This window comes from Syngnathus typhle, linkage group LG22 (genome assembly GCF_033458585.1).
Source record: "Syngnathus typhle isolate RoL2023-S1 ecotype Sweden linkage group LG22, RoL_Styp_1.0, whole genome shotgun sequence".
Lineage (NCBI taxonomy): Eukaryota > Metazoa > Chordata > Actinopteri > Syngnathiformes > Syngnathidae > Syngnathus > Syngnathus typhle.
This window is the reverse complement of record NC_083759.1, coordinates 1,184,350-1,210,977: the sequence shown is the minus strand read 5'-3', so window position 1 is coordinate 1,210,977 and position 26,628 is coordinate 1,184,350. Positions and strand designations below refer to the sequence as shown.

At 53.1% G+C, this 26,628-nt stretch overlaps 7 protein-coding genes across 8 annotated transcripts; 1 reads left to right on the top strand and 6 right to left on the bottom strand.

The window, feature by feature from the left end:
* Positions 1 to 356: 356 nt before the first annotated feature.
* Positions 357 to 4,144, bottom strand: LOC133146147 (AN1-type zinc finger protein 3-like). The gene is made up of 6 exons (XM_061269516.1): positions 3,601 to 4,144; positions 2,674 to 2,714; positions 2,281 to 2,493; positions 2,119 to 2,181; positions 1,847 to 2,035; positions 357 to 1,762 (listed from the first exon to the last, which is right to left on the bottom strand). The coding sequence occupies exons 1-6, from the start codon at positions 3,666 to 3,668 to the stop codon at positions 1,608 to 1,610; spliced, it is 729 nt and encodes a 242-aa protein (XP_061125500.1). The 5' UTR covers positions 3,669 to 4,144; the 3' UTR covers positions 357 to 1,607.
* Positions 4,145 to 4,368: 224 nt separating this feature from the next.
* btbd9 (BTB (POZ) domain containing 9) lies at positions 4,369 to 8,719 on the bottom strand. The gene is made up of 11 exons (XM_061269508.1): positions 8,567 to 8,719; positions 7,876 to 8,096; positions 7,451 to 7,814; positions 7,116 to 7,383; positions 6,789 to 7,008; positions 6,582 to 6,701; positions 6,408 to 6,517; positions 6,147 to 6,336; positions 5,974 to 6,081; positions 5,811 to 5,889; positions 4,369 to 5,713 (listed from the first exon to the last, which is right to left on the bottom strand). The coding sequence occupies exons 2-11, from the start codon at positions 8,061 to 8,063 to the stop codon at positions 5,528 to 5,530; spliced, it is 1,833 nt and encodes a 610-aa protein (XP_061125492.1). The 5' UTR covers positions 8,064 to 8,096; positions 8,567 to 8,719; the 3' UTR covers positions 4,369 to 5,527.
* Positions 8,720 to 8,817: 98 nt separating this feature from the next.
* LOC133146530 (uncharacterized) lies at positions 8,818 to 10,899 on the bottom strand. The gene is made up of 2 exons (XM_061270350.1): positions 9,673 to 10,899; positions 8,818 to 9,519 (listed from the first exon to the last, which is right to left on the bottom strand). The coding sequence occupies exons 1-2, from the start codon at positions 9,946 to 9,948 to the stop codon at positions 9,154 to 9,156; spliced, it is 642 nt and encodes a 213-aa protein (XP_061126334.1). The 5' UTR covers positions 9,949 to 10,899; the 3' UTR covers positions 8,818 to 9,153.
* Positions 10,900 to 11,669: 770 nt separating this feature from the next.
* LOC133146568 (insulinoma-associated protein 1a-like) lies at positions 11,670 to 13,535 on the bottom strand. The gene has a single exon (XM_061270424.1). It carries the CDS (start codon positions 13,254 to 13,256, stop codon positions 12,198 to 12,200), a length of 1,059 nt encoding a protein of 352 aa, XP_061126408.1. The 5' UTR covers positions 13,257 to 13,535; the 3' UTR covers positions 11,670 to 12,197.
* A 138-nt stretch (positions 13,536 to 13,673) lies between these two features.
* Positions 13,674 to 21,449, bottom strand: cfap61 (cilia and flagella associated protein 61). Its single transcript, XM_061270425.1, has 22 exons — positions 21,089 to 21,449; positions 20,874 to 21,024; positions 20,402 to 20,811; positions 20,181 to 20,313; positions 19,845 to 20,102; positions 19,683 to 19,777; positions 19,539 to 19,578; positions 19,260 to 19,396; positions 19,061 to 19,190; positions 18,916 to 18,993; positions 18,649 to 18,855; positions 18,453 to 18,581; positions 17,931 to 18,058; positions 16,986 to 17,078; positions 16,756 to 16,924; positions 16,517 to 16,694; positions 15,264 to 16,444; positions 14,855 to 15,182; positions 14,676 to 14,758; positions 14,402 to 14,607; positions 13,967 to 14,051; positions 13,674 to 13,906 (listed from the first exon to the last, which is right to left on the bottom strand). Exons 1-22 carry the CDS (start codon positions 21,232 to 21,234, stop codon positions 13,769 to 13,771), a joined length of 4,503 nt encoding a protein of 1,500 aa, XP_061126409.1. The 5' UTR covers positions 21,235 to 21,449; the 3' UTR covers positions 13,674 to 13,768.
* Positions 21,450 to 21,653: 204 nt separating this feature from the next.
* Positions 21,654 to 25,163, top strand: crnkl1 (crooked neck pre-mRNA splicing factor 1). 2 transcript variants are annotated; one of them, XM_061270909.1, is made up of 14 exons: positions 21,654 to 21,835; positions 21,960 to 22,112; positions 22,204 to 22,295; positions 22,386 to 22,544; positions 22,606 to 22,772; positions 22,848 to 23,026; positions 23,133 to 23,303; positions 23,375 to 23,566; positions 23,661 to 23,720; positions 23,787 to 23,867; positions 23,925 to 24,164; positions 24,229 to 24,330; positions 24,413 to 24,661; positions 24,736 to 25,163. In XM_061270909.1, exons 1-14 carry the CDS (start codon positions 21,788 to 21,790, stop codon positions 25,066 to 25,068), a joined length of 2,226 nt encoding a protein of 741 aa, XP_061126893.1. In that variant the 5' UTR covers positions 21,654 to 21,787; the 3' UTR covers positions 25,069 to 25,163. The 2 variants fall into 2 exon arrangements, with proteins under 2 accessions (XP_061126893.1, XP_061126892.1); XM_061270908.1 differs by having other exon boundaries at positions 23,787 to 24,164.
* naa20 (N-alpha-acetyltransferase 20, NatB catalytic subunit) lies at positions 25,088 to 26,608 on the bottom strand. The gene is made up of 6 exons (XM_061270941.1): positions 26,470 to 26,608; positions 26,117 to 26,141; positions 25,886 to 25,976; positions 25,607 to 25,742; positions 25,393 to 25,538; positions 25,088 to 25,326 (listed from the first exon to the last, which is right to left on the bottom strand). The coding sequence occupies exons 1-6, from the start codon at positions 26,520 to 26,522 to the stop codon at positions 25,241 to 25,243; spliced, it is 537 nt and encodes a 178-aa protein (XP_061126925.1). The 5' UTR covers positions 26,523 to 26,608; the 3' UTR covers positions 25,088 to 25,240.
* Positions 26,609 to 26,628: the final 20 nt, after the last annotated feature.

Here is a 26,628-nt window from a genome sequence, read left to right as displayed (position 1 = left end):
ACATTCATTTGGACTTGATTAAATCTATCAAAGACTTGGTTGTTTCTTTTCACCAGCAAACGTGACGCTTGCAGCAAAATTTCCAAGCCGCAAACTAGAAAAAGTTACTTTTTTTAACTTGAATTTTATAATTCAACCTGCGTTTTTCTAATAGTTGGGTCAAAAAGACCAGAGTGGTTCAGACGAGTGGCAAAAAAAGAAAATAAAAATCGAAATTCAGTACATGCGGTGAGCTAGGCGCTACTCTGCTGCCCTCTAGCGTTGATTAAAGGAACAGCTTGGTTGCAGTTTGCAAATAGTGAAAAGGCATCAAGATGACTTTGTTGGAGGAAAAAAAAAAAGTACAACACACCCCATAGTCTATTCCAGTTTATTTCCTCATCAGAAAACGCAACACAATAAAATTAAGGACAGAATATGCGCCACGCTATGCTAGGGTGTAAGTAACTCAAACTGATATAAGGTTAAATAATTCTTTGCTTTAAAAAGGTACAGAAAGATATTTGCGTCTTCCACTTCTCAGCACTCCAAAACAATAACAAAACAAAAAAGATGCCACGACAAAGATCTGCATACGTTTTCTTTCTTCTCCTTTCTCCGCATGGGAGGAAGAGCTTCGGGAGGACGCCGAGCGGCACCATCTGGCGAGGTGCTCGTCTTTCTTGTCAACGCTGACGGAGACGCGTCCTTGTGCAAACGCAATACGGTCCCGTCGCCGATTAAGAGCGACGACGCCACAAAGTCTCTCGAGTGGTCAGGTTTGGATTTGCTACGTGAAACGTGTCCGTTCGTCCGCGTCGCCGTCGTCCGTTCAACGATCCGGGTCGCTTTTCAAAAGATTGACGCATTTCGTCTGATCTCTCGCGAATGTCGACGCCATCCACGAGATTGACAGACGCCAACAATTTTTTTTTTTTTCCCGTAGGCCCAATCACGCCAGCTCGGCATGACAAACGACCGGGGGGCGACCTTGACGCCTTGACATGCTAACGTTAGCCCGGGTCGCGAGCGTCAATTTCAGGAAGAAAAGATTCAATGCACGCTCCGAAACAAGCAAAACACCCCCGCAATCCCAAAAAGTACAAAGCACGCCCCGTCGATTAATTGTAGCCACAAAACACAACCTCAGAAAAAAAATCTAATAAATTAACAAAGGCCTTGGTAGGTCAAGTGATGACTTGGGGTGCTCAGCCGCCATTGTGGGTGAGGAAAAAAAAATTCAGTCATACTAACCCCCCCGCTGCGTACGAGGGGGAACCACGTACCGAGCATCGTGCGCCGAGAGAGGAAGAGGAGGCTCTCGCACGTGCGCCGCCGATGGGCTGGTGTTCTCCTGGAGTCCGTGCGAGTACAAGTCCAGCTCAGAAAATGGTGGGGAACATGATGCCGCTCGCCAAACAAGTGAAGAAGAGGAGGAGGAAGGAAGGAAGGAAGGAAGGAAGGAAGGAAGGAAGGCGGGTTTGACCTGAGAGAGAAGACGGCTAAAGTTCCTGTGGTGGGTGGGGTTTGGGTAGGGGCTGTTAAGGCTGCACAAGAGTGAACGGCATCCGGGTCCAAAGTGGCGCCGCCTCCTCGTCTTTTTTTTTCCTTCTGGCCTCAGCGGCCCATCAGGAGCACTCCTCGCCGATGCGCTGGCAGGAGCGGCCCACCTTGCGTTCCAGCTTGACCATCTTGAGGATGGCCTCCTGCCGCCCGCGGCCCAGGTGGTCAAAGAGGCAGTCGTGCTGCTCGGGCAGCCGGTGCATCATGCAGAAGACGTAGCCTGCAAAACAGAGCCACGCCTGTCAAAGGCACGCCTGGATGACAGCCATGTTGTTTTTTTGGGGGTGACCACGCGTGTACGCACCACAGCGACACGAGCCCAGTTCCTGCTGCACCAGCTCCAGTTTGCTTTGGCAGCTGTAGCAGCGCCGGCGGTTCTTCTGTTTGGGCGTGTCGGCCGCCTCATCCTCGCCGCCTTCGCCGCCGCCATCTTCTTCCTCGGCTTCCGGCCGCGGCCGCTTCTCCGGCGTGGCCTCGCTTTCCGAGGGCGAGGCTGTGAATGCGGCGGAAGAGAAGAGAGGAGGGTTTAAGCGTGGCTTGGCGGGGGGGGCGGCGGGCCAGAGGAGGAGAGCGTACCCGATTCTCGAGGACGTTTTGCCGGCGTGCGCAGCGTACCCTGCGCCGTCGCCGTCGACGCACCTGAAAGTTGGAGAGAAGACATGCATTGGACGCAGGCCGGGAGAAGACATGTCTTGGACGCAGGCCAGGTTTCAAATCCGGTATCGACTGCACGCTTACCCTCCCTGGAGGCGGCGAACAAAGGCGAGGCTTCTTCGGCGGCCGGCGGATCCGCAGCGGTGGGCGTGGACAGAGACGGCGAGAGCGACGACGATATCGATGGACTCTTGTTGGCGGCGCTGTTGGCGACGGCGGCTGTGGGGGTCTCGCCGCCGCCGCCGCTCGCGAAGACGGCCGAGCGGCTGTCCTCGCCCGGCTGCTTCTTCTGGATGTCTGCGGCGGGCAAGCCGGGAAGAAAGACCAACTTATTATTGAGCTTTCCATTTTCACAATCATTGACGGAATGGAAAAGTTTTGAAGACGCTGCCGTTCTGATAAGTCCACGGAACAAAGCTCTTCAACTAGTCCCTACCATTCTGTTTTGCTGCGCGAGAAGAGCTTGCATGAACTTACCGGCAAAACACTTGGAACACAGATTCATGGTCTTACTGGACCTGCACACACAAAACACATCCATTGTGAGTGAGTGGTCATAGGTGCTCAGTTCGCCTCACCCAATTTGTTTTTGGTTTTCCCCCCCCCCAAAGAGTGATTGGCCTCTTTTGGGGTCTCAGCGTGCCTGAAAACATTTTCCATTTTAAGGGTGCTGGTGTTCATAGAGCAAAATTAGAAGTGATTTAAGGAAGTCAACTGGAAGTCCTGCTTGCAACCGCTAGAGGGCACACTCGCGCTGTTTCTTGTGGGATTGACATGATATGCTACCATGCAATTAGAACGTTTACAGCTTTTTTTTCAAAGGCATTATCATCATTTAAAAGCCGGTTGATTCCCACACACAATCTGAATTATTCATAAAATAGTATCAAATGATCAAAGTACTGTTTGGTGACGTAGGCAGGCCGTGAATCATATCCGGTATGCAACCAACAGTGCCGTTCATCGTTTTTGACGTGACACATCAAAAAGCAACGACGTTAAGGCAAATAAAGATCCATAGAAGCTCAACCTCAAATCGAGTGATCATCTTTCTTCCCAAATACAAAGGACAAGTTTGTTGGGTGAGCAGCAACAGGCCGGGCTGCCTTGGAAAGGAACCTGCTGCTGCTGCCAATAAATCATCTTCAACATGGGCACGTCGCCTCGCAAACGTCTTGAAAAGACACCCAACGGCGCCCACACACCGAGCGGTGCCGAAAAGTTCGACAACGGCTGACATTGGCAAGCAGGCAGGCAGGAGGTTGATTTATTGGGCAACTTCCCAACCCCCCACCGCCGGCCTGCTTCAACGCAACAACAACAATGGGCGACTCGAGTCGCTAGCAAAGATTTCATCGAAGCTCTTTCGTCTCACTGTGTGGCGGCCAAGTGGGCCAAACTTACCCCCAAAAGCCGCATGGACACCGGGGAGGGAGGCCGGGTGGCTTGCTTCTCTCGCTGGTGTCGCCCATAGCGGCCGGCCGCAGGAGGCTAGGCGAGGACGGGGATTGGTCTGCGGCCTGCTCACTCGCCGGAGCTTACCCGAAAACGAAAATAGAAAGGGGGGGAATAGCGCCGCGGACGGGCACAGAATGCCCTCACCCCGTTGAACGATCCCGGAGGGAAGTGTGAAAAAGCGAAATACGGGGCTCTGTTGGAAGAGCAAGAATTGAAAGGCACTCGATGCGATCAGCTGGACGTGTGGACGTTAGACACGACCAACAAGAGGGGGGAGAGGGGGTGTGGGTATCCGCGTTCAACCCAAATCCGTCGAAAAACTCGCCAGCCTTCCGTTGAGGTGGACAAAAGGCGACTTAAAGAGCCCGTTGTAGCCGTGGGAGGACGTTCGGAGAGAGCAGATAAATCGACACGGCGACGAGCCGGCCCAGGCGTCCGGGGACAACCCCCTCCCCGTCGACGCGTCCACGGGCTCAACCCAGCTGGGCCGGAAACGCGACCGGCAGCACCAAAAATGTCAACAGTGGGATAACAAGATCAAAAAGGCGACTACAAATATCTGACAACAAGGCCACATTTGTTGCCACCATTAACTCCAAAGGTTTGCATTGCTCGATGAGCTTGAGCATCCAAATCGAGGAGATCCCAAACTTGGGCATAGCGTTCAGATGATTCTGCTCTCAAACTGGACAATAATGCAAGAAACGAGTGAGATTAGTTGCAATAAATATTATTTGACACTCAGGAGGATGACAACAAACGAACGCCCCCCTCCTTCAATAAATCTGCTTTGGAGAGCGTCCTTGTGGAACATCAACGGACGCTGGTGAGTGGTGAACGGTGACAGGAAAGCAAACATCAAACAAGCGTGCTTCCATCAGACCCATACAGCAGAAGAAAGGCCTCTCTTCACATACAATGACTAAACAGTCAAATGGGACCGACGCAACCTCAAAAATTGCATTGTAAAAAAATCTCCGTGTTGTTCATAAATAGGCAAGTGGATCAGACAAAGATGTGCAACGATTAACCCAATAGCAATTAGTGGATAACTTTGTGGATCAATTCATCCATTTTCCAAAAGCTGCTTGGCCCAAACTAGAAACGGAATCGAAATCTATTAAATGTGTGCGTTTTTGGCATCGCCAAGTTACGGCCTACTCTCTAATCATTCTTTTATCGGATGACGTCAAATAATTCAACAGATTCATTACGAGAATTTGTTTGGAGTGAGCCTCGTCGAGAACAAAAGATCCAGAACAAAACCATATTTACATAGGCTAAATATATCAATAAGTCCAACAAATAGTAACCGTTGCACTCTCTTTTCAACACGGGCAGCCAACTTCATTGAACCTTCTGGGAGCTCCAGTCGTTTGTCAGTCAAAAGACTCAAGATGCAAGCTTCATTTCTGCAACTTGAGTCCGGTAAAGTGCCAATAGCAGCTGCTCGTGGGTTTTGTCAAGTTGGCCGTTTTGGCGCAAATGATTTGGTGCGAGCCCCTTGGGGCCCCGACCGCCTGATTCCATTTATTGCTTTCCTTAGCAGCGTGTGCAACATTTTTGGCACGGGTTGAATCTGCAAATGCAGTCAGTGCGGGACGAAGTTCCGTTTTGCGTACAAACTGCGTTGCGAAAATAGCCGCCTGCGTTCTTCAAAATAGATCACATTTGTTAGGAAGTCGGAGGTGAGACGGAGTCTACAAAGTCACAAAAAACGTATCAAACGAGTCAGGAAGACCGGAGGCTGGAAAAGGTGCGTGGAGGCGATGAAAGAGCAGCACGAGTTAGGACGACGACGGCGGCGGCTGTGCAAAAACGCCAGTCCTCCCAAACGCCTCCAGCAGGGGGCGCGGCGGCGGCGGCGACAGTGTTAGCGCTGATTGGCCAAAGACATGTTGGAGGGCAGCAGACTGTGCGTGCGCGACGGCCGCTGAGGTCGCGGCGGCTGCGCCGAGGCAGCGGCCGAATCCGAACCGTCCGGGCCCGACCCGGCGCCGCTTTCTTTCACGTCCGTGTCCGACTGGGCCGGACACTCAAAGTGGACGCAGTGGAAGACCTGAGGAGGGCAATATCGGAAAGTCATTGGGCTGGCGAGTTCGCTTGAAAACGTTCGCCATCCGTTTTTTGAAATTTCGACGGCAACGTGCGTTCACCTCATTGGCGGTGTTGTGCGTGCCCACGATCCGGACAAAAGAGGCCGGCTGCTTATCGAACTTGAGGCTCTGCCAGGACCTGCCGCACAAGGAGGTCAGCGTCAGCGAGCGCACAAAAGCCACCAAAGTCGGTCGGCGCTCTCGCCGCCTTCCGTGGCCTCACCGACACGTGACTCGGGTGCGGTCCACCACCTTGATCCACTGCTGCTGATTGGTGGACACCTCGATGTAGTAACTGTACGAGCGCTCGTCGCAGTCCCACAGCAAAAGCCTGAGCGCAAAGCACAATAGATGGAGATCCACTTTTTCGGATTCATTCTTCCAAATGGAAGTCACCTCAAGGAGCTGACGGAGTAGGGCTGAGCCAGCTGGATGACGATGGCGCCCGAGCCCAGCTGGTGGCAGGTGTACCCCGAGTCCCAGTCGTAGTTGCGCGTGTCGCCGTTGAGCAAAGCGTTGCGGCTGCGACTCACGCCCTCGATCACGCTGGCGCACGCCGCCACCGTGGCCACGTTCTCGCTGGGGACTGCGCTCGTGGCAGAGGAGGGGAGGTGAAGCGCAGGACGTGACACCTGCCGCACTCTCAGGGTGACTCACCCAGCAGTCCTTGCTCCAGGGTGAAGGTCCGGTTGGTGAACATGCACTCGAAGGCCACCAGATGGAAGACCTTGTTGACCGTGTTGTGCGTTCCCACCACGCGAACGTACCTGCCGCAAAAAAAACGTTACAAACCAGAAGCGAGTGCAGCGGCCGCAGCAGAGATGGGCTTGCCTGCACACTCTGGGCGTGAAGAAGAGATTCTGCCAAGAGCGGCACAAATACTTGGAATGGTCCACCACGCGAACCCAGTCCAGCTCGTCCATGGAAACTTCGATGTAGTAAGAATACGAGCTGCCATCGCAACAAAACAACTTGCTGAAACTTGAGATGTCTTCACGGAGCAACTTATTCCTCACACAGGGAGGGGTGCGTCCTCACCGGCTGTCTCTGTCCCACAGCAGCAGCCGCACGTGGTTGATGATGGACGGCTGTCCCAGTTTGACCTGGATGCCGGCCCGCCCGTCCTCCTCGATGGGGTGCCTGGAGAAGCCATGGTCCAGGTCGTAGTTTTGCGTGTCCCCGTCCAGCAGCGCCGACTTCAGCTCGCCCTTTGTCACCTGAGCGCCGTGCTTCATGGTGGCGATGTTCTCCTCCGGTACTGAAAGACAACGAGAGCGCTGGCAACTCAGTCAAGGAACTCCAAGAAGCAAGACAGCTCATTCAGCCCGCATGCTTGACACACGTCACAAGAACAAGTGCACTGACGGAGCATGCCGCGGAAGTTGAGGTCCATGTTGCGGCTCTCCGTGCGCAGCTTGATGGCGTCCAGCAGGTGGTCGGGGCTAAGGAGGCCCGAGGGCCGCACCACGTTCAGCATCTCCGTCAGCGTCATGAGCGGCAGCCGCACGGCCGCCATCACCTCCCGCGTCTCACCGCTCTCGCCGCGTTGCCGGCACCAGCGGCACAGCGCCTGGAAGATCTCCCGCTCGCTGGCGGCAAAGGAGTCGCGCCGCACCACTGTCAGCAGCGCCGTCTGTCGAGGCGGAAGAGGCGTCAGTCCCGGGCGGGCGGCGGGCGGCCTACCCCGTCTCCTCCCTCACCTTGGAAAGCGCCAAGAAGCCGTCCGAGTTGAGGATGTCGGGCGCGTGCTTGTCCATGTAGGAGCAGCAGGCGGCGCCCAGCGCGCTCAGCGAGTAGAGGCTTGCCACGTCGAAGACCAGGCACACGTTGCCCGTGTGCAGGACGGTGCGCAGGAAGTCTGAAGTGGAATCCTCCAGCGGCTGCAGCCCGTAGCGGTGGGCCAGGCCCAGGAAGTCCAGCAGCACCTCCTCGCGGGCAGAGCTGAGGCTGGCGCGGCCCGTGTACAAGTAGCGCAGCAGCATGGAGAAGGCCTCCGCCCGCGTCTCCTCCAGGCTCACTTCCGCCTGGGGCTGGGACTCCTTCATGCCGCCGTACAACAGCGCCCTGCATACAGACGACGGGCATCAACACAAAGACCACAAGCGCTCGTGTTTCTTTTCGATACCTGAAATAGTGACAGCGGGCGGCCAGGATGACGCGATGCGCCGGGAAGCGTTTGCCCTCCACGATGAAGGTGACGTCGCTGTAGTCTTCGCCCAGTGCCAGCGCGCCCAGCTGCTCCGACAGCAAGTGGATGTGGTCGATCTCAGAGACGGAGGCCGGCGGCCGCAGGGGTTGGCTGTTGTTGCTCATGCCGGTGACCGCCCGCCGATGGTGAAGCAGAAGCTAAGGGGGAACAAAGCAGCAAGCCAAGCTGCTTCCATTTTAGTCATTCATTTGAGTTAGCCTTCGTAGTTCAAAGCTGATCTGCACTTCTTAGACAAACCCATTTCTATATGATCTGTACAGAAAAATATGTCTTCCTAATCTTTTCGTGGATTTTAATCATTGCATATTTGATGCCAGGAGGAAATAATGCGAATCCCAGATGTGGAAGAAGACTAAATCGGTTTAGACAGCATTGATGTCACCGTTAGCTTTTCCTCAAAGCGAAGTGGGCTCATCGATTAAAATCAGATTCTTGTGGAAACGAAGCGGTGATTTAATGTGGAGCCCGCATTGCTCGGCTTGCCTTTAAAAATAAATGCGATTGATGAAGGAGCTGAAGAATGTGTCTCTTGACGGATATTTGACAGGCCGACGATCTGACGTGCGCCTAAGACCCTTTCACGCCCACTCCCGTGAGTTTGACTCACCAAGCAGCTCGCAGTCAAACTCCCGGGGTCCTCAAGTCGCTTCGAAAAGGACAAAACGAAAAAAAAAACGTTTGCTTAGTCTCCCTGTTGAAAAGAGAAAAGCCTCGATATTAGCAAGGGATCCAGCATCACAGCAGCATAAGCACTTCCGGGTCAAGGGCAACTACTTCCGGTTCACAAGTGTATCGTCCAAAATACTTTGATAGTTAACAGCAAAAATAATCTTTTTTGTTAACTCTTCTTTTTATTTCTTACAAAGAAGTAAATGTACCTTGTATAATAATGTATTGGCATGCCATCACATACAATGTATCTGTTTATATCAAAATACTAATAAAGTTTCAAGAGAAAAGAAACTTGTCATTGTAGGCTCAACAAAATAAATACCCTCAAATAAATTATCTGAATAAAGGAGGAATAAATACCCTCAAATAAATTATCTGAATTAACGAGGATGCTGAAGAAAATACTTTAGTCATCCTGAATGAGCAATAGCTGCCTTAGTGGGGGGACACGCTGACTGAGTTGACTGGCGTTGTTTGATTAGATGAAGCCGTGTTTTGTGCTGCTTAAACAAGCTGGCTCGGTCAGGCTTGATCTTGAACCTTCAAAAGCGACTTCAAGTGGTCGCTCATTAGTTTTCGACTTTTGAGTTTTGGACTAGGGTTCTTCCGGACCCAGTGGACGGGCGGTTTGGGGAGAAGGCTGGGCGAGGGGGGTTCGCTGAACCTGGCGCCGGCGTAGACTTTCTCGCTGTCATCGAGGTGGTCGGTGAGGTGCTCCAAACGAGGTTTAGTGCAAAGGTCGTTCCTGCCGGGTTTGGGAGCGCGTCGGCAGGAGTGCCCGTAGAGGACGGCGCCGTTGAGTTGCTCATGTTTCAGAAGCATGTGGGCCGCCAGACACACTGGTGGCACTGGTTCTCGCTCCAGGCGATCACATTTGGACCTCAGCAGCTATCAGAAAGAAAAAACAACAGCATGGTCTTTACTTTCTGGACTTGGACTGGACACCTCTGGTGACCTCTAGCGGCCATCTCTGGTGCCAGTCGCGGCTCAGCGATGAGCGGCACCTTTACACCCTAATAACATGACCGAGACGGGCATTACCTCTTTCTTGCTGATGATGGCTGATGCCCGGCAGGGCTGCTCCGAAACACTGCTCTGCTGCTGTTCCTGCTGGGTCTTGTTGTGATCAGACAAGCGGGAGATTCTCGGCGGGTTCTTCTTCTTCCTCCTTCTCCCCCTCCTCCCGTTCGTCGTTTTCTTCTTTTTCTTCTTGACGTTCATCAGTTTCGTCGTGGCATCTCCTTTCCCGGTCGCTGCCCCCGGATTCTTGTCGACGTCGCCAGGCTGAGTTTGGTCATTGCGCGTGGAGTCCATCATTGTCAGCAACTGCTCGGGAACTTCATCCAGTCGTCCGGGCGCTTCCGCTATCGTGACGTCACGGACTAACGGCAGTTGACAAAGCCACAAAAATCAAGAAATTGATACAATTCAAGAGAGTAATTTCAATGTCGTTAGCATTCTTGATATTAAACTCTGACCTAATGAATACTTTTAGTCCGGGAGAACAAAAAACGTTCATACGGTACCACTGCTTTAAACTGCTTTAATAAAAACTACGAAAACCGTTTTCACTTCCGCGTTACCTTTCAAAATTAAAGCTAAGTTAGGTTTGTCAAGAAACTGAAGTGTGAACATCGCTGCTTCCGGGATGAGCTCGATTGTGGAAAATAACACATTATTCACAAATTTAGCCTTTTACTCTCATTGATACCAGTCTCAGTATGAATAATTCCTTAGGCCTATAATAGTTTTAGAGTGACTAGTTTTTATGAGCAAGTCATTCCTTTCGATAGGCAGCCCTTTGCCCTTGTTGTCCTCAGCTGATGGCATCGGCAATATCCATGATGGGTGATGGTGAGTGTTCTCTCTAGGGCGCAACGACATCTTTGCGGCCCAGCTGCCAGGTAACAATTCCCCGTCCCTCCGCTTCTCACCCCCCGGGGCTTGTGCAGGGGTATTTTGGCTAGAGGACAACAATACAGACAAGGACAACATAACAAGTATCATTTGTCTTCATATTTGATGGAGAGCATCCACTCTTCAAACAGACGGACTCAAACATGGCGTCCTTCTGAGCGCCACATATAGAAAAATCATATCACAAATGCGGAGGACCCAAATAAGCGCTGGAAAATCCCAAAGCTGCACTTTGGACAATAAATGTCCAATGATGATGATGATGGCGAGCAAGTTTCCAGTGTCTCTGAGGTCCAATTACGCCGCCACCGCCATAACTCCATCCTGCCTTCATTAGTGTTGCCTGGGCGTACGATGTCTCCAGTGTGTGTGTGGAGTGCTACTGTGCAAACACACAATCAGCATTGGCATGTCTTAACATGTACAGTATGACTATACAAAAATGTAAAGGCTTTGCTTGTTTACTGCTTGAGCACAGGGACAAGCCAGGACACAAAGCAAACAGGGAGAAGAAGCCCATCCCTGATTGGAAGATTGGATGATGGTGCACAAATCATGACGAGGACAAAATCACAAATGAGTCAGATCAATAATTCGCCGGTGATGGAATGAGCAAGAAGCGGAATCAATGTTCATCAGTTGTCATCGGGCCTCGGTTGCTATGGCGACGGACTGTTGACAAGTGGCTCAGGTGGCCCTTCTAATAAGACACTGCCCCGACCCCCTTTGCAGGGGTCACTTCTGGTGATTGGTCTTGAGGGAGAGGCAGGAGGGGGTCGATGTGACGATGACTCAAGTTGAAATGAAAAGAAGCTCAAATCAACAAGCTGGCGCTCTTTAATTAGCTTTGACACGGAGAAGGCGATTAAGCTTTCGCTAATCGGAGCTGTGATCTGCAGCACATGGCGGCGGGCGACCCGATCATCTGCCGCACCGCGATACTTTTATAATCATATTTTCCGCCATCCCAGCGCAGCTGCAAGGCGGATTACACGACCTAGCACTCCCCAAACGATCGGACCTCATGAAAATGGCGAGTCAGCTTTGAGCGAAAGGCACATTTTTCTTTTCTTTTTTCATCATCCCGAAATATTTGCGTTTCCATAAGGTCACAACGGCAGCAGCAACAGTTGTAGTCTTTTTTTTTTTTTTTATTCTTTTCGGACATTTAGTGCAAAACACTCACGGCATAATATCAGCTACCGATCACAAAAAGAAAAACAATCAATTGAAGTCATGATTGCATCCTGGTCACAGTTGATTGCTAAAAAGCCACGGTAAACATATCGTCCACACACAGTAATCATTTATGTGAATAAATACGCACATCAATAAATACATAAATAGGAGCAAAATATACTGAGTAGTGGTAACACAGAAACCTTCAAGATAATCGATAAGGCAATATTACAGCAGTTTCTAGTCCAAAGGCAGTAGTGGCTAAGCTAGTCGGTTTCTTTTGCTACCTTCTGATCCGAAGAGGCGAATGCTCATTAAAGCTAAAGAAGCATCAGCGTGCTAACAGCACACGTGCGGCGAGGACGGGGAAGGAACAGGGCTGAGTCCAAACTGTCAAAGACGCAAAACAAAATGGCCTCCTGCGGGCAAAGGCACTGAGAACCACCAAGAGCCCCTTTTAGTTTATTGCCTTAGTGGGCTTGCGGCTGCAGCTGAAGTTGGACTGGTCGCCGGCCAATCATAGGGCAGGCAAACTGGTCGCCGGTTGACGTGAGGTGGCGGGTGAGCGCGGGCGAGGTTTTGCAGCAGAGGTCGTGCGGCGGCCGCAGGTGCCGCTGGCGCGCCTCGGCGCCGGCGAACACCTCCCCCGCTCCGCTCAGGTCAACGGCAGCGTGCCGCGCAGCCACGTGTTTACGCAGGCAGGCGTGACGCTTGAACTTTTTGCCGCACTGAGCGCACTCGTGCGGCTCCTCCCCTTCGGAACCGGACTCCGGCGGGCCGGGATGCGCTCGCCCATCCTCCGGGCGCACTCTCTGCTCCGCTTTGGGCTTGTGCCAGCGGCGATGCGAGGCTAGGTTAGCAGGGCAGCTGAACACCTTGTCACACTCAGGACAGCGGTACTCCACCCGGACAATTCTGGAGCAGCGGTGCTGGGCCAGGCCGAGGGGGTCGGCGTAGGCTTCCCCGCACAGCTGACACACAAAGTCACCGACGGCCGGGGAGCGGCGCTCTGCTGCCGGAACGGCCCGGATCTTCAGCCCCAGAACGGGCGAGATGGTGACGTGGTCCTGCAGGTGCAGCTTCCGTATGTTTTTGGCTCTCTTGGCGCCTGATTTGACTTTACGCTCGGACTCGGCGGCCCTCTTGGGGGCGGCGGTATTGGAGCCCATGTCGAAGAGGTGTCCCAGAGCGGTGAGCGCTGCGGCGGCGGTGGGGAAGGCCTCGGCCGACACCGGCGAGCCCAAACCCAAAGTTGGCTGCCTCTCGGCTTCCCGTTCTCCACTGGTCGGCCGGGTCGGGCTGCGGAGCCCCCGGTATGCCCCCTCCGGGATGCCGAAGCGGATGCCTTTGATCTCGCGCTCCGGCGCCGCCACTAATGCCGACGGCGGCGGCCACCGGCTGCGAATGGACGCGGGTACGCCCTCTCGCCACGCATCTCCGAAAGGCTTCCGGTCCTCCGCCTCGCACCGTGAGCGGTACGACACCATGTTGGGCCTCTTGCTCCTCTTGACCAGGAAGCCTCTCGGCATGTTGAGCAGCTTCAAGGCACTTTTGTGGGTGTGTGGGAAGGGTCGGGGTGGGACTCAAGGCGATGATCCGGTCGGTCTCAGCGGGTTCTGCTGCTCCTCAACAACTGTCCTCTTTTAAAGGCCGCATTGAAACCCTCCCTCCTCCCTGTTGCTTCATCTGCGACCAATCAGAGGGGCGTTCCCTCCTCCCCATTCTCCCTCATGGATTTGGATGGTGTGTGTGCAGGGGGGGGGGGTTGTTTATGAGGGCAGATTGCAAAGCAGATGTACCTGAGGGCTTTCATGTGTGTGTGTTGAAGTGACACACAGACACATACACAGCGCCCCCTCGACCCACGACGCCACGTGACCTCTGACCCTTTATGCACTTAGCTTATGACACCAGTGAAGTAAAGCAAAAAAAACCCGGCATCTTCATTCAAGATGGCTAAATGATTTTCATCATAAAAAAAATAACAAAGAAGCTAAACACATTTGTGATGCTAACTGAAAGTGAGTCACCTGCGATGATGTCACAAGTCATCAGGGCAGGGGAACATGGGCAACAGGTTGCGATTGAACGCCAAATATTTGGCCACGTTCATCCTCAGCGCCGCTTTGCTGCCGGGGTCCTTCATCAGGTCTCGAGGGGAAGCATCCTCGCCGTCAACCTGCGGGAAGTCAGTGCGGTCGGCGCATGTTGACGAGGTTCATTCTCGAGCTCGACCGACCTTAGCGTAGTCTTGAAGAAGCTCCTCCTCAAAGTAGTTGAAACGGTCGTGAAAGATGGCTAAACACCAACTCTGCCTAAAGAAGCTGAAAAAAGTTCATTCAATCACTATAAGAAGTTTGATGCAATAAATCTGTGTATGTGTGTGACCTGCTTCTGATATTTCGACACTAATGACCCCCCCCCCCCCGTACCTAGGAGCCCACCAGACATGCCCCCCCTATTGTCCCCCGCCTCCTAATCTGTTTATGCAGCCGCTAAACTGTCTTTGTGGATTGGGCAGACGGGCAAAAACAAAAGCCTCCCCCCTCCAATCTACCCCCCACCAACTCGTAACACCCCCCCCTCCCCAAACCGCACAACAACGCCGCCTGTCCTCATCAAAGACGAGGGCGGCGAGGTTGATTCGTACAGTCAAGTGTGTGTGTGTGTGTACCTGTAGAGGTCGTCTATCTGCCCCAGGTGCAATCTGACCAGAAGCTGTCCGAGGAGTTGTTGGTGCTTTCCGTAGAGACACATGAGGTTGCTTACGGGGAGCAGCTTGAAGGACGAGCAGATGATGGTCTTCACCACCTGGTTGCGGTCCAGATGCAGGCAGAAGTAGTTGCCGCTCTCCGGATGACCCGTCGCAATGCGTCGAGCCTGCCGTAAAAAGAGCTAATGGGGACCTCCGAGGAACAAAGCCAACCTGGTCAATGGGGTGGACGTACGAGTCCCGCGGAAGGTCCATGCGGGCCGGTGGCGGCCGGTTTGGTGACGTGGAGATAGTTTAGTCGTCCTGGTAGCTTGGCACCTGTGCGCGTCAAACATAAAATGACTTGTGTGAACTCGGCTTCAAATTCCATCATTTTGCTTCCCGTATCCGATTTCACTATGCATTGACGCCCACCTTGGATCTTGGGCTGCTTGTAAATGGGAACGAGGCGGTCCGCGGGGCTGGGTGTCGGGCAGGGGGCTTCCAGCGTGGGGTCAAAGTGCGTCAGCAACACGGCCGCCAACTCCTGACCCACCTCCTTGGAGTTGAAGTTGCCGTGCGACCACTCGTCGCTGTAGTAGGAACGGGAGAACTTGGTGAGCGGGCCGGCGCCCCAGATGGCGGCGTCGTTGGTTCGGAAGGCGGAGTCGATGACCAGCCGGCCGTCGAACACCAGGAAAGAGCTGTTGATGCTGCTGAAGGCGTCGTAGTCCACACCTCGGTTGGACAGGTTGATGAACACCTGAAGGGAAGACAATACGAGAAAGCAAGCACGACATCCTCAGAAGTTGCCAAGTTGAGCTTGATGTGATGCTGGACTTACCCCGCAGGCCAGGTGGAGAGGTTCCGAGTCGGTGCTGAAGGAAACGGACGTGAGAGGATCAGGATGGTCGCCATCGTTCATCTGCATCAGGAGGCAGTTGCGGTGGATCTGCACCTGAGCCTTCTTCATGGCCTCCATCACCGCGTTCTCCACCCCCGGGTCGGAAAAGTAGGAACCGTTTGGCTCCGAGGGAAGCTCATTGGGGAGTTGGTCACTGGCCAGATCGGGTTCTGATGGCGGCTCGTTGGTGACGCTGCCATCGAGAGGCGGGTCTGAACAAGTGCCATTCTCCCGAGCCGGCCCACCGACGACATCAGTCTCAGGAGCCGAATCGGCGGCAACGTTACTCTCGGGAGGGGACTCATTGATGACGTCGGGAGGTGAATCGTTTGTGACATCAACCTCGCCGGGCGGATCAATCTCAGGAGGTGAAATAGCGTCGTCGATTTCAGGGGGCGAATCGCTGGTTGAGTCGATTTCAGGTGGCGAATCGCTGGCCGGGTCCATTACAGGGGGTGATTCATTAGCATCGTCAATTTCAGGGGGCGAATCGCTGGGCGAGTCGATTTCAGGGGGCGAATCGCTGGGCGGGTCAGTTACAGCAGGGGATTCATTAGCGTCGTCGATTTCAGGGGGCGAATCAGTGGGCGAGTCAATTTTAAGAGGTGAATCATTGGTGACGTCACTCTCAGGAGGCGGGTCATTGGTGGCGTTACCCTCAGGAGACGGTTGGTTGGGGACGTCAGGCTCACGAGGTGAATCATTGGTGATGTCACTCTCAGGAGGCGGGTCAGTGGTGACATCACTCTCCCGAAATGAATCGTTCGTAATGTCACTCTCACGAGGCAAATCATTGATCTCAGGAGGCGAATCATTGGGATCATTGATCCGGGGAGGGAAATCTATGCTGACATCACTTTCAAGAGGCGGGTCGTTGGTGACGTCACTTTCAAGGGGCGGGTCGTTTGTGGCGTCACTTTCAATGGGCAGGTCATCGGTGACATCACTCTCAAGAGGATGGACATCGCTTGCGACATCACTTGCAGCCGGCGAATCTTTGGCTGAGGTGCGCTGGGTTGGAGTCAGCACCAGGTGGACGCAGGAGCCGCGCACTCCGACCCGGAGCAGCATCTCCACGGTGGTGAAGACGTCGAGGCTGTTCCCATAGACGATGGCGTTCGCTGTAAGGTGGCAACACTGAGCGACCTCTCGTTTTTTATGCTCTTACAACTTCTCTTCAGATCATTGTGTACCTTTCCCCTTCACAAAGTTCTCCAGCAGCCAACGTTGAACCGCGTTGCAGTCGTGCTGGTCGTTGAGGGTGAACAGATTGGAGGGCACGGTACCGGTGTACCTGGGAGGGAAGGACGATTCCTCCCGCTCCTCATTTGCGGCGGACCGGTCCTGATCCACTTGCGTTGGACATGGCATCTACGCAGACAAGCGCTGACTCATCAAGCCCGAAGATGGACTCTTCCGGTTCCAGACATACCTGGTACTGCACGCCGGTACAGAGGATGAGGTAATCGTAGGGAATCTTAGCCCCGCTGGACACCACCACGTGTTTGGATTTCCTGTTGATGGCCACTACCTTCTCAGCCACCTCGGTCACGCACGAACGCAGCGGCAGTTGCGCCATGTCTTGGGTGCTGTAGGCGTGGCTGCGGGGAGCGGAACCGCCCGGTCGGATCGCCGTACAACCACGGTGCCGGCCGCACTTACCTGGTGGACAGGAACTCGTCGCCGGCCTGGCCGCAATCAGCGGGGAAACCGTGCGTGGAGATGAGGGTGAGGTTGTTGAATCTCAGATGAGGGCTGCAATGATCATAATAAATCACGCGGCTAATCTGATCATGCTAGCCCGAGCGCAAAGTGTTAATCTGCAGCAGACGGAGGATTGAGGCGCACCACGCCCGCTCGCATGCAAATGAGGCGTTATCAGCCGCTAACAGAGGGCCGGCGGTGACCCCGCAAGATAGCTCTTTATCCGTCTGACCCGGAGAAGAGAGGAGCGGGCCGGAATGGTGAGGTGGGGGGAGATTTACAATAGTATGTCCTGCCCTGAATAATTTGGCCTACTCATTTCCTCGTCCTCAATCTTTGTATACTTTTGATATATAGTGGACCTAAATAGTTCCCACTAAAGACCCTGGCGGCTGGTTCTGGCACCAGGCCCGGGTCGGCCCACATCATTCAACCCGGCATCGGCCGGGCAGACATTAACGGCCTCATTCGTCAAACGGTTAGCGGCGGCAAACACGGGGCGCTGACAGCCACACAGTGGAGGCTAATTAAAGGCGGAACAAGAAGTGCTAATGACTTTTCGGAATAAATTTGTAGCATTTGATGGAACAAATCATTTGGGTTGTAAATGTAGGTCAGTGCTTTTAATCTTGCTCCTTAAAGGACGGCGTGACTGAGCGACCGGTCGGGATTAAAAACTGCGCCCGTGTTTACGCTTGTGACGCATCGTGGGAGTTGTTGTTGCTCACACAACTCCAACATCACTGTCACTTTGTGCACACCAGCACAGTGACCCACAGATGGTGTTTGTTGGGGGCCAGTAAATCTTTGCCTGGGGCGTCCAATCAGAGCTTTGGAGAACCACTCCAGCCACGAGCGGAAAAGATTCTCCTGACAAATAAAGTGCTTTGGAGGCTCACCCACCAAAAACAAAGCACCTCCAGGAAGGACAGGCCCGTGTCCGACGCTCCCACCAGGACGATCCTGGCGTTGACCGTGACCTTGGGCTCCATGGTCAGTTTGCGGCTGATGAGGTTTAGAGCAAATGGAGCCTGAGGGGGAAAACAATGACAATCATTCTGGTGGTGATGGGAGTGCAACAGGGATCCGCTCTAAGCCTCTTCCTTTTTGCAAAAAGTGCTTGAGACGAGCAGCCCTCCACTCTTGCTTGTGTTGTGACACAATAGCGTGCTGACAAGACGGCGGCGGTGCTTCGCTTTGATTTAATGACACGAGCGCTTGGCATTTCTTATCTCCACACCGGCAGGGCAGGCGGCCATTGTTGGGCCTTTGGACAAAACATCCATTCAAAGTGCACGGCGAGCTAAATATTGACTTTGCATTAAAGTCAATCACACAAACAAATCGAACCCCCGTCTTTATTTCTGTTGCTTCTTCCCGGAGGTGACAAAGATCAATCGAATCAGAAATGATTTTAGAGCTCACCTGTTCGTCAGTGATGCACCTGGCAGGCGCGTTGGCGCCGAGCTCGTCGAGCGGGTAGATGATCTGACGTCGGGGACGCACGGGAACGGCGCAGTCCAGGATGAAGTCCAGATGATCCACGCAGGAGTCCTGACACCACAAAGGGACTTCAGCACAGCTCTAACCCAAACCCGACGTCGTGAGGGCGCCAGCGCACCTCCTGGCCCAGGCCGATCGGGTAGACGCGGTGGTAGATGTTGGACTTGCGGGTCAGCCGAAGCGTCTCCTTGAACAAATGTCGGCTGAAGTGCTGGAAACAGCGTCGGAGCACAAAGTGGCGCAGCTCGGCGTGCTCGTGGACGTCGTGATGGCTGTAGTAGATGAAGTTCTCGATGTTGTAGCGGGCCCGGATGTACTCCAGGTCCTGTGAGCGGACGGCATCACGTGACACGCAATTCTAACGCTTTCGAGGAAACAAGCGTACCATCTCGTCTCGGATGATCAACGTCCCCACCACGGCGCCCTCCACGTCGACCACGAAGGCTTGCAAAGAACATTCGGCCTACGATGACACTTGGGTCAGGTTGGCGAGCGTTTTCGGAGCAGCGGTGGTGTGTGTGTGTACCAACCGCGTCCGTTTCCTTGTTGAAGATGAGGTCCAGATCCCGTAGCAAAGCCTTTTGGCCTTTCTTCACGGGCCTCACCAAGGCGGCGAGGCCGTCCCGGTCCGACTCCAGCGCCGGTCGCACTTTGACGCTCCTGCAGGAACATCGTTGAGACTATGCAGGTCCCGTTCGGCGGGAGGTCACCCGCCCAGACCCGGCCCACCTCAGTCCATCGCGGTGCAGGATGTAGAGGTCAGAGGGCAACAGGCTGCCGGGTTGCGGAGGAACTCGCAGGAAATTCTGCAGGAGCGGGAAGTCCGGCGACAGCGTGGGGACGGTGATGATGCAGAAGTCCAGATCCTGAGGGACCAGGTTACATTCATCTTACGTCTTGGCTGCACAAAAGCATCGCGTTTGGGTTTCATGATGATCCTGGATTGCTTCTGTTTGTGTGACACGTGACATGACTGGTGTTTGCGTTACAGAAGAGGAGTGCACTCACGGGGAAGAGTTGGAATATGTATGGAATCAAGTCCAGTGATCTGGAAGAGGAGAGAAAGCAAGCTACTGGTTACCATGGCAACCGTCCATCAGCAGTGGCAGATGAAAAAATGAAAGTCATCCCTGATCTAAGTTTGGTCCTCACCTCATCTCGAAGTTCTTCTCTGAGAAGAAGAACTGGATACAGAAGACGTTGGGTGCGGTTTCTTCAGATGATGCAGAGAGAACCTCTTCCTCCTCCTGAGGACTCATTAAAATCCAAATAAACGGACTTCTGCTGAAGACCAAAATCACATTTCTTTTCTACCTGACTTGCTTGTTCTGCTTCCGAATCGGGTTCCTCGAGCGGTTCTTGCGTCGGTATCTCAGCTCGGTCAAGTTGAGGCTCATCTTGCGCCTGGTCAGCCTCATCGCCGGCATCTTCGTCCTCATCCTCGTCATCTTCGTCGTCGTCCCGCTCGCCTTTGCACAAACCGGCAAAATGCTTGAGGTCAAAATGTTCCTGCAGTCGCCTCACGTCCACCTCTGCCGTCACGCTGATGAAACCGGTGATGGTGACGTCGCTCTGTCGGGACGATGATGACATCATCAGTTGCCAGCAGGGGAAGAAAAAAAAGGCAGGATTGGGACGGCAAGGGCCCACCTCGCACACGGCGGCGTGGTTGTTCTCATCCTGGGCCTCGATGAGCTCCGACAGGAAGTACGGTCGCCGCATAGACGACAGAATCTTCGTCTGCTGGGCCACAATGTGCATGACGTCATCGTGGTCTTCAACCCTGACGTACACAATGCTCGATTTAACAATGGACAGTCCGTGGAATGTAGCGCAACCTAAACAATTTTGCCCGTGTCATACGGAATGACCTGGCGGGTCGAACATAAAGTCTCGGACAAAGTCTTCGCCTGTGACACACGTATGCCATCAGCTCGGCTGCTTGGTCGTCTTCTTCAGTCAGACGCTCCAGAGGCTCCAACATTTTTTTCAACGCCGCTTCTGCACGCACGCACGCAAAAGTCGTGTTACCCACTCGGACACGGCGCCGTCTTGAATGAGATTGACCTAAGCAGACGGATGTTGAGCTCAGCAAGCACACAAAGTCCAGCTCGGCGGTGGTGTTGAACACGGCACTGTGCGAGACACAAAACACAACATGGACATCACCGCAAATACACAAGACGCCGTTGGTGGAATTCCACCTGAGGATGTGCTGAAAGCTTGCGGTGGAGAAGACCGTCTTGGACACAAACAGATGAAGGAACAGCGTATTCCATGTCTGGGGAAGACAAGAAGGTCACAAATCACACACACACAGCGCGAGGTGTGGTTTTCACTAACCGTCATGGCGTCAGCTTTGAAGTGTTTTTGGATAAAAGATTCCCAGTGAAGCGGGTCAACCAGCGCTGCGGCGGGATGGTCAAAGAATGCCGCGTGGGCCATCACGTCGCCCTCCTCACCAGCCACGGTCACCGCCAGGTTGGCCTTCTCCCTATTCCGAACAAGAGCAGAGTCATCACGGCCATTCGGAGCGCCAACGTATGGTTTAAACTCACAAGATTTGAAGGACATCAATGGGTCCAAAAAGCTCCAAGGCCTCAGGGCCGATGAGGCGTTCAATGTCCTCGGCATCGGCACATTCGCTCCTCCTGACGGTCATTCTCGCCACTTCACCGCTGCTTGATATGATTGCGTTCTTCATCTTGTCATCAAACGACTACTTGTTAAAATACTACCCAGTCATTTCTTAGCACCACAGAGGAGTTTTAAATTGATTAAGCTTGTCTCGTGTGACGTCAGCAGTTCAGTTTAAAGATAGATGAGTGAGAAAACAATGGAAAGAAAATCCAACAAGATTTATCCTACCTTTCTAACAGCTAATGTGTCAATTAACACCGAGTCTGTATATTTCTCATATTTAGGACGCAAACGTTGTTGTTATGGTAACCGGAGGTCGCAACGCATTCTGGGTACAGTCGTGAGAAATATCTGTTGTTTTTTTTAAACTAGTGAGGAACAATCCCAAAAATACAATCTAACTAGAAGTCTCTCAATAAAATCCAAGATTTTGTGTTTTTAAAAAAATTAAAAATTGAGAATCTAGTAAGCAGGAGTTGCAATGCATTCTGGGAACTGTCATGGTGACTCGCGCGAGCCCTCTAAAACGTTTCGGTGCTTCTCTGACTTTTTATTGACTTTTCGGGGGTAATTTTGAGAATATAATTGACTAGTTCCCGAAACCTTTGCTTGGCAAAATGGCTTCCACGGCGGCTGGCAAGCAGCGAATACCGAAGGTGGCAAAGGTAAAATCAAAGGCAGACAAAAGATGGAACGCGGCTGCGCTCTGAGCTAATGCTAATGCTAACTACAACAAGCAGCTCGTGGCATACATCCACGAGATGGCTATTAAATGTTTTTGTGTTTCAGGTGAAGAACAAAGCTCCGGCGGAGGTTCAGATCACCGCCGAGCAGCTCCTGAGGGAAGCCAAAGAACGAGAATTGGAACTTCTCCCGCCGCCGCCGAAACAAAAGATCACCGACAAGGAAGAGCTCAACGACTACAAGCTAAGGAAGAGGAAGGTGTGCAGCCACACATACACACACACGACGTGACCCCAAAATCTTTTCTTCGTTTTCCCCAACAGCTCTTGAGAGTTTGCTTACTTTGCAGGCATTCGAGGACAACATTCGAAAGAACCGTACTGTCATCAGTAACTGGATCAAATACGCGCAATGGGAGGAAAGCCTGACGGAGGTCCAGAGGTAGATGAAGACGTTTTCTGTTAGCCTATGTGGTGGAGAAAGGACAGCCCGACCCGTCAATGACCTTCTCCACCCTGCGCCCACTTTTAGGGCTCGCTCCATTTACGAGCGGGCGCTCGACGTGGACCACCGCAACGTGACCCTGTGGCTGAAGTACGCCGAGATGGAGATGAAGAGTCGGCAGGTGAACCACGCGCGCAACATCTGGGATCGAGCCATCACCATCCTCCCCCGCGTCAACCAGTTCTGGTAAACTTAAAAGCAAAATCTGGCCCCCGATGGGCGACATCGTGACCTTGCTGACCGGCAGGTACAAGTACACCTACATGGAGGAGATGCTGGGCAACGTGGCGGGCTGCAGGCAGGCCTTTGAGCGCTGGATGGAGTGGGAGCCAGAGGAGCAGGCCTGGCACTCCTTCATCAACTTTGAGCTGCGCTACAAAGAGGTGGACAAAGCCCGCAGCATCTACGAGCGATATATCCTTCTCGTGCTGAACAATATAACGTGGCCTGCCGGGGGGTAAAACCAAACAATCCTTAACTGACGCGCACTCGTCATGGTTCACCCCGAGGTGAAGAACTGGATCAAGTACGCTCGCTTTGAAGAGAAGCACGGCTACATCGCTCACAGCAGAAAGGTGTACGAGCGCGCCGTGGAGTTCTTTGGCGAGGAGCACGTGGATGAGCACCTCTTTGTTGCCTTCGCCAAGTTTGAGGAGATCCAGAAGGAGGTCGCTTACCCCTGTTTTCACACATTTTGTATTTTGACTCGTTTGGTCGCAAAAAAACGTTTGTCCGGACTCACACCGAGTGTTCCTGATGTTTGTCCCCATCCAGTTTGAGCGTGTGCGCGTGATCTACAAGTACGCCTTGGACCGAATCCCCAAGCATCAGGCCCAGGAGCTCTTCAAGAACTACACCATGTTTGAGAAGAAATTCGGAGACCGGCGGGGCATCGAGGACGTCATCGTCAACAAAAGAAGGTTCCAGTACGAGGAGGAAGTCAAGGTAAGCGGCGGCGGCTCCAATTTGGCTGCTCGGACGGGTCGCACTTATTTGGGCGCATGTGTCGGGCGCAGGCCAACCCGCACAACTACGACGCCTGGTTCGATTATCTGCGGCTGGTGGAGAGCGACGCCGACCCCGACACGGTGCGAGAGGTTTACGAGCGCGCCATCGCTAACGTGCCGCCCATCCAGGAAAAGCGCCACTGGAGGCGCTACATCTACTTGTGGATCAACTACGCCCTCTACGAAGAACTGGAGGTCATGGTGAGTTCCGAGCGGAGAGCCTGTCAGACAAACAAAAAGATGGCCGATGAATGGGTCGGGCGCTAATTGTAACCATTGAGATGTTTTCCGACAGGACGAGGAGAGGACAAGGCAGGTGTATCAAGCCTGTTTGGATCTGATCCCTCACAAAAAGGTAAGCGGTTGAACGACGAGGATGAAACGGACGATGTCGACTTGACGACCGTCTCGTGTGTCTCAGTTCACATTCGCAAAGATCTGGCTGCTCTACGGTCAGTTTGAGATCAGGCAAAAGAACCTGCAGGCCGCCAGGAAGGTCATGGTAAGACCCGTACGTGATCTAGCGTCGCATCGCCGTGGTAACTTTGGGACTCGACAGGGCACGGCCATCGGCAAATGTCCGAAGAACAAACTGCTGAAGGGCTACATCGAGCTGGAGCTTCAGCTGCGCGAGTTCGACCGTTGCCGGAAGCTGTACGAGAAATACCTGGAGTTCACGCCGGAGAACTGCAGCACCTGGAATAAGTTTGCAGAGCTGGAGACCATCCTGGGCGACGTGGAGCGGGCCCGCGCCATCTTCGAGCTTGCCATAGGCCAGCCGCGGCTGGACATGCCTGAGGTACTGAACCATCGCAAGCATTAAAAAAAAAAAGAAATCCTACAACCGTCCTGATGTCCTTCAGGTTTTGTGGAAGTCCTACATCGACTTTGAGATCGAGCAGGAGGAGTTTGGGAACACGAGGAACCTTTACAGAAGGCTGCTGCAGCGTACCCAGCACGTCAAGGTGAGTCGCCGTCACTTTCCATGTGCAAACGACGTCCGTCGGCTTTTCGTGGACGGACTTTGACTCGCCGTCGCCGGCTCAGGTTTGGATCAGCTACGCCAAGTTCGAGCTGTCGCTGGAAGGCGACGAGCGGGCACGCAGGTGCCGGCAAATCTTCGAGGAGGCCAACAAGGGCTTGAGGAACTGCGAGGACAAGGAGGAGCGACTCGCGCTGCTCGACGCCTGGAAGGATTTTGAGGCCGAGTTCGGTTCCGACGGCGACAGGGAGCGCGTTGCCAAGCTGCTGCCCGAGAAGGTCAAGAAGAGGAGGAAGCTCACCGCCCAAGACGGGGTACGCCGTCTTGCCACGCTTTTGCCACCTTTGCATTTCTTCCCGATGTTGACGTGTTGCGTTTGCGCCGGCAGTCGGACGCGGGCTGGGAAGAGTACTACGACTACATTTTCCCCGAAGACGCCGCCAACCAGCCTAACCTCAAACTGCTGGCCATGGCCAAGATGTGGAAGAAGCAGCAGCAGCAGCAAGCGGCTGACGACGACGACGACCAGAACCTTCGGGAAAAGGCTTTGAGGAACGAGGAGACCTCCGCCTCGGAGAACAGCGAGGCTAGCAAAGTTACACAGGAGGAGAACGCCTTTGACGACAGAGACGACAGTAGTAGCAGTAGCGAAGAGGAGGAGGGGGACAAAGAGAAGGATGGTGACAAAAAGGAGAAGACAAGCGATGAGCAGCAAGATTAAGTCTTTTTTCCTCCTACTGTTGTCTGATAACCTCACTTTTTTTTTTACAATAGTTTATTGAGAATGTACAGCAATTAAAGACCATTTGAAGCTTTTGTACTCTGTGGCTCCCTGGCATTCGATAAAAAAGCCGCTTTGAATCATGGCGACCGCCAGCGAGCCACAAGCGTGGTTATTCAATGTCCTCAGGCCTGACAGGATGTGGCAGCGGGATGATGGACTTCTTCTCCGTGTCTCGGGACAGCGCTTTCCTCATGTCTGTGCAGGGGGAGAAAAACCGTCACAAGACAGCTAACATCATGAAGATGAAGACCACCATCTGACCGTAGGCGTCCTCGTCAGGCTCGCCGTTGCTGGCCGAGTAGTACTCAATGACGGTCCTGTAGACGCTGTAGCCCAGACGCTTGTACATGCTGACCGCCACCTGGTTGGACACGCGGACAAACAAGTCCACGAAGAAGCCGCCCTTCCTGAGGGAAATTTGACTCAATCCGAAATTGTCCAGTCATGAGAGTTGTAGGCGAAAGCAAAACGGAACCTTTCCGAGATCTCCTCCAGCATGTCCATGAGTTTGGCGGCCAATCCCAACCGGCGGAACTCTGGCGCCACGGACAGCGCGGTGACGTGGCCGTGCCACTCCTCTCGGGCCACCGAGCCCTCCGCCTTACCCATGACTGCGTAGGTGCACACGGAATGACAACGAGCATGAGACTTTGCATCATTGACCTATTGCTTAGTCACAAACTGTTTAACCAACTCAGTCAGTCTGCTATTCAGAAAATGATAACTGATGCAGGGTCATTGGTGACCCACTTACTGTATCCCATCAGTTCGCCTCCGGGGGCCTCGGCAACAATGAAGTACTCGGGCCAATGAGCCAAATACTGCAGGTAGAACGGGATCCCATACTGATGTGAAAGCTCAAAGAAAACTCAATGTCCAAAAATGGTGACAGTCACTTAGAGAGCACAATGATTTTTGGATTTGCACCACATCATAAGTGCTGACAAAACATCTACTTCCTAAATTGCAAACCCTCGAAGGATACAGTTTCTGTCAAAGGGTCCAAATTGCTGTGGAATCAGAGATATAGTTTAGTTTCATTCACTGTGCACTATGTGCATTATTTTCACATTGGTGACAACTAAACAAGGCAAATGACAACATATAGATGATTCTTCTTAGTATGTGGATCTATTCTGCATGACTTGACCGACTTGGAAAGTAAAAATGAATATTGTGAACGCAAAATAAGCCTTATTGTGAAAGGAATTAATACACACGATAGCAGTTAGGATACGCATGCTGCTAACATTCCCACGCATACAAAGTATAAGATCATGCACAACTGCAACACACGAGGAACATCATATGTTAAGATGTCGAAGACTTAGCGCTTACATATTGTTGAATTTAAACAAATCGTCGCAGTTGAACGGCCGGAGCGTCGTCATGTTGGCGTCCTTTAATGTAGGAATAATCCAAGCAGCGCCCGCTGTTGGTTGGAGGGCAACAGTGCAACCTACAGCTCATTTCGTCATCACGCGATGACGTCATGTT